The following is a 9,973-nucleotide window of genomic DNA, read 5'->3' on the forward strand; positions in this document are numbered from 1 at the left end:
GCCTCCCAAAATGTTAGGATTACAGGCATTAGCCACCGTGCCTTGTCCATCCCTGATTTTTGTAACACTCAGAACTGTAGTGTTTATTTTTTTTGAGACTGAGTTTCGCTTTTGCTGCCCAGGCTGAAATGCAGTGGCGCGATCTCGGCTCACTGCAACCTCCGCTTCCCGGGTTCCCCAGGCGATGCTCCTGCCTCAGCCTCCTGAGTAGCTGAGATTACAGGTATGTGCCACCACCATGCCCGGTTAATTCTGTATTTTTAGTAGACACGGGATTTCTACTGGCTGGACTCTAACTCCTGACCTCAGGTGATCCGCCCACCTCGGCCTCCCAAAGTGCTGGGATTACAGGCATGAGCCATCGTGCCCGGCCCCAGAACTGTAGTTCTATGTCCACCCTTAGAAGTGCAAATATCAGGTAAGAAAATTACTGAGTTTTTTTTTTTTTTTTTTTTTTTTTAGTGAGACGGAGTCTCACTCTGTTGCCCAGGCTGGAGTGCAGTGGCCGGATCTCAGCTCACTGCAAACTCCGCCTCCCAGGTTTATGCCATTCTCCTGCCTCAGTCTCCCTAGCAGCTGGGACTACAGGCGCCCGCCACCTCGCCCGGCTAGTTTTTTGTATTTTTTAGTAGAGACGGGGTTTCACCGGGTTAGCCAGGATGGTCTCGATCTCCTGACCTCATGATCCGCCCGTCTCGGCCTCTCAAAGTGCTGGGATTACAGGCTTGAGCCACTGCGCCCGGCTTGCTGAGTATTTTTCCTACCATAAACTGACTGTAATCCTGTAGATTTTTTCCTTTTAACACCTTCTGTTTTTCTTAGGTCTGGACTCCCTTGTAAAGCACTGCAAGTAAAAGCACTTTTTGTTCCCCTAATATTTCTCTGAGTTTTCTTTTAAAGACCTAAGGTTCTAACTACAGGTATAAAAGACTCCAATGTCGGAACTAGAACCTAAGTAAGTTAGAATTCAAGACAAGTAGGAATTTCCCGGGGGAATCCCATTGCTTTCCTTTTTGGCTCAGTGGAGTGAAAAGTTGTGCCTTCAAACCCATTAATTCGGAATAGACTGACAGATGCGGAGTAGAGTTTAGGCAAAATACCTCTCGCACTCAGCTCTCCGCCATCATCTTGCTCCCTAGAAACATGGGGCTTTCTCCGGAAATTTCAATAGAGGAGCCAGTCGGCGTCCCACGTGCACCTTTCCCTTGGCCTAAGGGCCAACCAGTCATCTGCTGCCGTCCTGCGCCTCTTTTCCACACCCTGGGTCTCTAAAAACCAGTTCCCCGTCGTCCAAATGGTGAAGACGCGTCTCCCGCTGGTTTCCCGGGGTTCTGCCCCGCGCAAGAGACTCACCTGTGGGTAGAGGTGCTGCATGAACTGCTCCCGAGAAACGCCCTCCAGCCGGGTTACCGGGAAGTGCTGTCCGGCCATGGTTGCTCACGCCTGCCCTCTTACAGGTCCTCGCAACTTCGGCTCTAAAGCGTTCCTCAGCGCCATCCGCCCGGAAACACGAGCGACAGAGAAAAGGTCCGCGAGGCCGGCGGACTCCAGAGAGGCTGGGTCGGAGCGCGGGGCGGGTTGCCGAAGGGCCTCGGCCTGGGCTGCGTGCTGGAGAGCGGGGACGGGGCCGACTCATCAGAGGCTGCAGCAACAAGTCCACTTTGCTCTCCAGTCTCTTTCTCCGACACCGCTGAGGTGGTTTCCCACCGACTTCCTTTCCATACAGCACCAGCAGGCACCGGGGTGAAGGGTCATATAAAAATGGCGCTGGCCGCTGGTCTGCTAGCCCAGTTGCGGCACTCTGGGTCGCTGCCCTGCGGGGCCGTCCGACTCCGGACTCCCGCTGCGGCCGAGGTGAGGCTGCCGTCGGCCAGACTTTGCTACCTCTGCCGCTGTCGCCTCGGCTCGGGAGCGGCGTCATTTCCCCGAAGCGCTTGGGCCTTGGCGGCCTCGGCGCTACCTGCCCAGGGCTCCCGGCGGCCAGTGCTCAGCCGCCCGGGACTCCCCACAGCCTTCGCTTCTTTCCCTGCCTGCCCTCAGCGCAGCTACAGCACGGAGGAGAAGCCCCAGCAGCACCAGAAAACCAAGATGATCGTCCTGGGATTCTCCAACCCTATCAACTGGGTTAGGACTCGAATTAAGGCCTTCCTTATCTGGGCCTATTTCGACAAAGAGTTCAGCATCGCAGAGTTCTCTGAGGGAGCGAAGCAGGTTTGTTTATTTTCCTGGTTGACTTGTCTGTCTCTAATGAGTTCAACTATTATTCGCAGAAGTGCTTAGTTTCTTCACTGGGATACAAGTGATCCAAAGTGATTAGTGGCCCAGACATAGAGCTTTCCAGCCATTGCTTGACTTAAAGTAAGCTTCTGGCCAGGCATGGGGGTACACGCCTGTAGTCTCAGCTACTTAGAAGGCTGAAGGGGAGGATTGCTTGAACCCAGGAGTTGGACGTAGTGCTGTGATGGTGCCATTGCACTCCAGCCTGGGAGACAGAGCCAAGCCCTGTCTCAAAAAATAAAGGAAAAAGCTATATGGTCTCATATTGTCTGAACGTAATTTTCAAATCTACAAAGTGGGCAAGACAATCCCTGGCACATAGTAGGCCCTCCATGAATGTTTGTTGAATACATTAATAAATGGGTCAGTTTGAAGAATAAATGAGATAACATTTCCAAAGTGCTGTAATGTCACCTTGGGTAGAAGAGCAGAACTTTCTGCCGTTTATTTGACAGAGTCCACCAACACACCACCCCATACTCCTTAAAGATTAAACTGGAGATGAGCAGTTTTACCCTTTTAAAGGGTTTGCTGAGACTGCCTGGTGGCTAAGTGCGCAGCACCCTACACACAGAAAATATTTAGCCTTTAGAGATTCTTATCCCTGACTTCGTTAGTTACGTACCTGTTTCTGAATGGCTGATTATACCTTGCCTTACCCTTATGACAGTGGTCACTTGGGCCCTGAGGTTATTTGTAGAGTTTGTGGGTACATGCTTTTTTTCTAGGATTAAGGGCCATGTATACCTTTTTTTTTCTTTTTTTGACTCCTTTACAGATTGTATCGTTCCCAAACATTGCAAAACTATTGATAACAATAGAAGTCGGCCAGGCATGGTGGCTCACGCCTGTTATCCCAGCACTTTGGGAGGCCGAGGCAGGTGGATCACAGGTCAGGAGTTCGACACCAGCCTGGCCAATATGGTGAAACCCCGTCTCTTCTAAAAATACAAAAATTAGCCGTGGCGTGCCCCTGTAGTCCCAGCTACTCTGGAGGCTGAGGCAGGAGAATCGCATGAACCTGGGAGGTGGAGGTTGCAGTGAGCTGAGATGGCCCCACTGCATTCCAGCCTGGGCGACAGAGCGAGACTCTGTCTCAAAAAACAAAAACAAAAACCACAATAGAATTCATAAAGTATATTTCCTGCTTCATACCTTCATATGCCTTAAAACCATACCATTGGTGTAATCATTTTACAATATTGGTTGTATACTGGTATTGATATTTTTCCTCCAAATTTATTTCAGATTCTTTCCATAATCATGGCCATTTGTATTTATGAGACCTATCAGTTGTAAATAAATGTTTTCAACTTTATGTAATAAGTGTCAGTATTAACTCCTGCTGCCTGCTTCTCTGAGTCAACTCTTGACTACTATATATATTTACATAAAAAAAGTCAAAGAACAAGCTTGATTAAGATGGTTAACTCAGCATCATAATTAAGGGATAAACCTCTGCTCTTGTCAGTTCTTAAAATCTTTTGTCCATGCAGTGGTAAGTTGTATTGATCCTCCTGTTCTTTACAGTGCCCACCGATGATATATGAGCTTGTCCACCTCATAACACATATGATGGTACCAGTTCATTTATGTTTCAGTAAGGATTGGAAATCATCGCCCCACCATTGGCAGGAATCAGGCCTCAGTACTTGTTTCCTCTGAACACACAGAGGAGCCTGCAGCATTTTTGGAGTCACTCCAGTCCTAGTGGTTCTCCAGCTGTTAGCTATTTTCACCTCCTTCCTTGCTATTAAGTAGTATTTCCACCCCATTCATCAGCCAGTCTGTATGCAATGTTGCTTATATAAAGCAAACAATCAAAATTTCAGTATCAAGGTGTCGGAGGGGTTTTTTTCCTGAGGCCTCTCTCAGCTTACGGATGGCCGTCTTCCTGCTGTGTCCTTGCATGGTCCTCCCTGTGCATGTGCGCTCCTGGTGGTTCTTACTCCACATCTGCTCCTCTTCTAAGGATGCCAGTCAGATTAGATTTTGGCCCATCCTGATGGTCTCATTTAACTTAATCACCTCTTTAAGGCCTTATCTCCAAATATAGTCACATTCCAAGGTTCTGGGGGTTAGAGCTTCAACATAAATTTTGGGGGAAGGAGAGCACAATTCATCCTATAACAGGTAGTATTCTCTGATATGCCATATCTGACATGCCTGTGCATCCTCTGGCAGCCTAGATTTCAGCTTATTTCAGATTTCAGTTTAGATGTTTCTTCCCATAGGAAGCCCTCTCTGATCTTCTCAGATTGGGTTAGAAGGCTCTTCTGTATGCTCCCAAGTCATCCTGTTCTTATCCCTGTCAAAATTCCTAAACTTGTCAGTTTACTTGTCTTTTTCCCAAGTGGACTGAAAGTTCCCTGAAGACAGGTAGGATGTTAATTCACAGTTTGATTTCTCATTGCTAGCAATGAGAATTGCAGTTGGGATTTTCCCTTCTTGAAAATGGAATTTCACACTTCAAAGCTAGGATCTACTGTTTTAGACCATATAAACTAATGACCTTTTCTCCCACTTTCTCAAACCTACATTATCTCCCATACTGAGATTCAGACTTCAGCTCAGATTTCCAGACTCCCAGTGCAATCTAGACTGTTCTCCTTTCCAACTGCTATCTATGCATGATTAAGAGGTGGGTCATACAGCTGTCAAATGATTGTTTACGTCATCATTTTAAAAAGAAATATAAAGGAGGATTTTTATTGAGATATCTAGATTGTACACAACACGCTGTCATTTCCCAGGTCCTGAAGGTGGATCCAGAATTAAAAGTCAAGTCACTTACTGCTATATATGTGGCAAGGCCATATACAAAAAGTCAACCAACCTTGAAGGAGTCATGCCTTGGTAAATTAATATTTGATGTTGTTTATCACCATTACCATAAAATAGTCTGTATTACACTTAGCCATTTAAATATGAACATGGTATGGTATTTTGAAATAATAATCCCCACACTTCCCTTAATATTTTTTTCAAGGCTTTTGCTCATGTATCCAAGTTGCTGTCACAGTGTAAATTTGATCTGTTGGAAGAACTTGTGGCCAAAGAGGTAAAGTATATTGTACATTTTGCTTTAAAAATAAATGCTATTCTCTTGCAATAGAATGATGCACATTTTCCTTATTTATGCTTAAAAATAGCATGTGTGCCAGCATCCAAAGTAGAGTCTGTGTATCTGTTCTTATGGGTACTTCGGGTCATATAAAAGCATGGAATAACTCCTGCTACTTAAGGCATAAGTAAGTAATTATGATGTCTTTCAATTGCTCTTATATAGAATGTTCTGTTAGGAATTACCTAGTTGAATAATGAGATACATTTCAGCCTTGCTTTTGAGGATGAGTAAATACGGTAGTAAATTTAAAAATAGGTTTGGAAAAATGTATTCCATGATAAAGATCACTTTTTGAAAGGTTTCAAAAATGGTATTGGTGAACTAATGGCTTGCTTTTTTCAAACTTAGGTGCTACATGTATTAAAAGAAAAGGTTACTTCACTACCTGACAACCATAAAAATGCCCTTGCTGCTAACATAGATGAAATTGTATTTACATCAACAGGAGACATCTCCATTTACTATGATGAGAAAGGTAATGCCAGAGCATAGTCAACTTGAAATGATCCATAATTGTCCAGATAAGCTAAAGTAGTGGATAATCACAAAATAGAGTTTTGTCAGGACAAGTAGAAATTAATAGAACTTCCAAGAAAATGTTATATCCATTCTTTAAAGACCTACTTCTGAAAGAGTTGAGACATGGTCATCATTTCTTAAGCCTTTCTATCTAGAACTTTTTTCTGCTACTATTTATTTATTTATTTTATTTTTATTCAATACAATAGTAACTTGAAGGAAACAATTGAGTATTTTAAAACTGCACCTTATACGGAAGGAATGAGGGGTAAAAGAAAATCAAATTAGATATTGTCAACTAAAGATGATTTCAAAAGATTAACTGCAGAACTCCCAAATTGGATCTAGTTGAGAATAATGAAAAAAGTTGGGAGGAAGTTTAGTGGTTATCTGGTTCTTCTTGTCTGAGGCATACATTTTCCCTATAGCATTCCTGATAATTCACTGTTTGTTCCTGATACATACAAAGTTGGCCCTCTGTATCTGGGGGTTTCACATCCATAGATTTAACCAATCTCGGATAGAAAATATTTAAAAAAAAGTTGCATCTATACTTGAACATGTAGTTTTTTCTTGTCATTATTCTCTCAATAATACAGTATAACAACTATTTACATTAGCATTTACATTATGTTAGGTATTATAAATAATCTAGAGATGATTTAAAGTATACTGGAGGATGTGTGTTATGCAAATACTACACCATTTTATATAAAGGACTTGAGCATCTATGGATTTTGGTATCCACAGGAGGGTCCTAGAACTAATCCTCCATGGATTTCAAGGGATGACTCTATTTGCATATGTATTATGTGCCAGCCACACAGGAAATGTAGACTCTGCTTAAACACTTCCTAAGGTAGAAGAAAGAGACTCTTAATGATGATAAAATTTTTCATGCACACATTATTTTGAAACATTTGTAAAGATATTTTTAGTGATAAATACTTTCTTCTTCCCTAATATTTCAAATTGCATCTCAGCACCATGGTCACTAACTAACTTTTGCATCAGGAGGTTGTCAGAATCACCAGGCACAGCAAGGTGAATTAGGGTAGAATAGAAAGCCTTTACTCTTTCTGGCAGTTGAAGTTAAGATAGTTACTGAGCAGCAAAAGATATTATTTTTCTCCTCGTTTTTGGTTTGACAATACATATCTGTCATGAGATTATTATAATCTTAGAAATGCCTGGCCAGATGCAGTGGCTCACACTTGTAATCCCAGCACTTTGGGAGGCTAAGGCAGGCAGATCACTTGAGCTCAAAAGTTCAAGACCAGCCTGGGCAACATGGCAAGACCCAGGCTCTACTGAAAATATGAAAAAATAGCCGGGCATGGTGGTGGGTGCCTATGGTCACAGCTACTCAGGAGGCTGAGGTGGGAAGATTGCTTAAGCTTGGGAAGCGAAGGTTGCAGTGAGCTGATACTGTGCCACTGCACCCCAGCCCTGGTGACAGAGTGAGACACTGTGTCAAAAAAAGAGAAAGAAAAAGAAAATGCCACTAATTGAAAATAATCCATATAGTATACTTAGTAAAGTATGTGCTCAGTTAAGTAGTAGCTTTTTACTGAGATACAGAGAAGAGAGCAAGTATGCCATAAACCCTAAGACAATTTACTAAAAATAAAACAGTATCAATACAAATATTTTAAGTCACATCAGAATAAGCACAGAATTTGACCTGTAACAACTGTATGACTACTGCCAATTTCTGATTTCATTTTGTATATATGGATGATAGATTATTTTGATTTGTATTTGTATGTGTGTGTATATGTTTTTTCTCTAAGGAAGGAAGTTTGTTAACATCCTGATGTGCTTTTGGTATCTAACCAGTGCCAACATCCCCAGTGAAACTTTAAGAGGAGCCAGTGTATTCCAGGTTAAGTTGGGGAATCAGAATGTGGAAACTAAACAACTTCTTAGTGCAAGCTATGAGTAAGTTTAATCAGATTTCATTGCTTCCTTTCTCCAGAAGATGGAAGGTAGTTTGAAGGTATGAAAATTAAGAGATCTTTAGGAAGAAAAGAATTGAAATTTGACAAGTTATTTATGAAGAGAAAAGGTCAGAAAGACACACTGGATATGAAACAGGAGAGTTAAGAAATTAGAAAGAGGTAATGTTGCTAAATTTAATTAAATGATGTTTTAACTATCTGTTGCTGCTTAACAAACTCCTCCCAAATTCATTGGCTTCAAACAGCCATTGATTTTGCCTGCTATTTCACGCTCAGAAATTTTGGATAGGCTCAGTTAGGGGTTTTATCTGCTTCACCTGGCATCAACACGGGTGGCAGGAGCTGGAGGATTCATTTCCACAGTGACTTCTTAACTCACATGTGTGGCACCTTGATACTCCTTGGCTTCTCCATGACTCTGCATTCTCCAGGGCCTCTCTTTGTGGCTTGGACTTGTGGTAGTTTCAGACTAGTCATATCTTTCACAGAGTGGTTGAATTCCAGGAGGCAGAAAATGGAAGCTGCTAAACCAGTAAAGGTCTGTGCCCAGAATTAGAACATCAGTTCTGCCATAGTCTCCTTGTCAAAGCAGTCAAAGGATCTGTATAGTTCAAAGGGTATAGAAAGAGTCCCCCGCGGCCGGGCGCGGTGGCTCAAGCCTGTAATCCCAGCACTTTGGGAGGCCGAGACGGGCGGATCACGAGGTCAGGAGATCGAGACCATCCTGGCTAACATGGTGAAACCCCGTGTCTACTAAAAAATGCAGAAAACTAGCCGGGCAAAGTGGCGAGCGCCTGTAGTCCCAGCTACTCGGGAGGCTGAGGCAGGAGAATGGCGTGAACCCGGGAGGCGGAACTTGCAGTGAGCTGAGATCCGGCCACTGCTCTCCAGCCTGGGAGGCAGAGCGAGACTCCATCTCAAAAAAAAAAAAAAAAAAAAAAAAAGAGTCCCCCGCTTTTTGGGGCAAAAAACAGCAAGGTCACATAGCAGAAGAGCACATAGGAGGGGAGATATGGTTGTGGCCATTTTTGGAAAATAAAATCTGCCATAATTGGTACATGAACGATTTATTCACTAGACATCTGTTGATCATCTGTGTGCCCACATGCTCTGGTAGAGGTTCAGATACAAAGTTGAAGGGATACTGCCCTTAAGGACATACTGTATAGTAGGAAGTTAGCAGGTTATGTAAAAGAGACATTATATTGTATTTTTATGTGAATAAAGTCTACAACAGTAAACTGCTGGAGCATGTCAATGAAGATATAATTTGACATTTATTTTTTAAAAAATGATTATGTTGCCAGAGTTACACAAATCTGCTTTAAAATAACAAAATAACAAACCCCCAAAATGACCTAAGAAATAAAATGTATTCTGTTTTACTAAGGTAAAAGAGAATCATATCCTCTTTTTTTTTTTTTTTTGCTTTTCTTGGAAGAAATGTGTTTTTTAAATTTTGCTTTATTTGTAATTACCCAAAATATTCTATATATTTAAATACTTAATTTAAATCTACTGAATTGTCTGTTAAGAAATCATTTTTAAAGAGCACTGTCATCAATACTAAACTTTATCTTTTCTGATGTTTCTTACTAAGACTGTGGGTACCTCATAAACATTGTTATTTTCAAGATTGATTTAATGTATGTAAACTAAATTCCACTATTTATTCCTAAATTGGTAACAGTGCAATTTGAAAAACAGCTTTTTTCCTGTATCCTAGGTTATGTATTTAAAGTGCTGTTTGCATCACCAGAGTCCAGTTTATTTCTCATATTCGGCAAGTGTTATAGCTAGTATTTAAACAGAATAATATCCAAGTTTCTCTTAGGGGCTGGCAGATGTTGAATATAGATTAGTCCCTTAAAAATACTCACACTACTTGAGAATGTACTTCAATTTTGTGGGTATATTTATTGTGATTGAATGGGTAGGTTAAACTTTTTATTTGTTTTGATTTTGATTTAATATTAACCATTAGCTTGTTGCCAAAAATTCTTCTAAATATACACTTGCAAATTACATAGTTATCTAAGACATACTTGGACTGATGTAAGATTTATATTATTTGCAATATCTTTCCTAG

General features: G+C 41.8%; 2 protein-coding genes across 14 annotated transcripts in view; one reads left to right on the top strand and one right to left on the bottom strand.

Moving 5' to 3' along the window:
• LOC105468132 (tRNA-yW synthesizing protein 5) overlaps positions 1 to 1,450 on the bottom strand; it is a 28,609-nt gene extending 27,159 nt beyond the window's left edge. For 6 of the 8 annotated variants that reach the window (XR_011609963.1, XM_011718162.3, XM_011718163.3 and 3 more), the window contains exon 1: positions 1,354 to 1,450. Coding sequence is in view for 4 of the 8 variants with exons in the window: in XM_011718162.3 (XP_011716464.1) it covers positions 1,354 to 1,431 (78 nt within the window). In the remaining 4 variants the exon portion in view is untranslated. Of the gene's footprint in view, positions 1 to 1,100; positions 1,207 to 1,353 lie in introns of those variants that run through there. The other 2 variants (XM_071073144.1, XM_011718166.3) reach the window with 1 other exon arrangement.
• Positions 1,451 to 1,718: 268 nt separating this feature from the next.
• MAIP1 (matrix AAA peptidase interacting protein 1) overlaps positions 1,719 to 9,973 on the top strand; it is a 118,624-nt gene continuing 110,369 nt past the window's right edge. For 5 of the 6 annotated variants that reach the window (XM_071073145.1, XM_071073147.1, XM_071073148.1 and 2 more), the window contains exons 1-4: positions 1,719 to 2,211; positions 5,267 to 5,338; positions 5,753 to 5,879; positions 7,717 to 7,864. In XM_071073145.1, coding sequence (XP_070929246.1) covers positions 1,762 to 2,211; positions 5,267 to 5,338; positions 5,753 to 5,879; positions 7,717 to 7,864 — 797 coding nt within the window. In that variant the 5' untranslated portion in view covers positions 1,719 to 1,761. The remainder of the gene's footprint in view (positions 2,212 to 5,266; positions 5,339 to 5,752; positions 5,880 to 7,716; positions 7,865 to 9,973) is intronic. The other variant, XM_071073149.1, reaches the window with a different exon arrangement.

Source organism: Macaca nemestrina, chromosome 11, assembly GCF_043159975.1.
Source record: "Macaca nemestrina isolate mMacNem1 chromosome 11, mMacNem.hap1, whole genome shotgun sequence".
Taxonomy (NCBI): domain Eukaryota; kingdom Metazoa; phylum Chordata; class Mammalia; order Primates; family Cercopithecidae; genus Macaca; species Macaca nemestrina.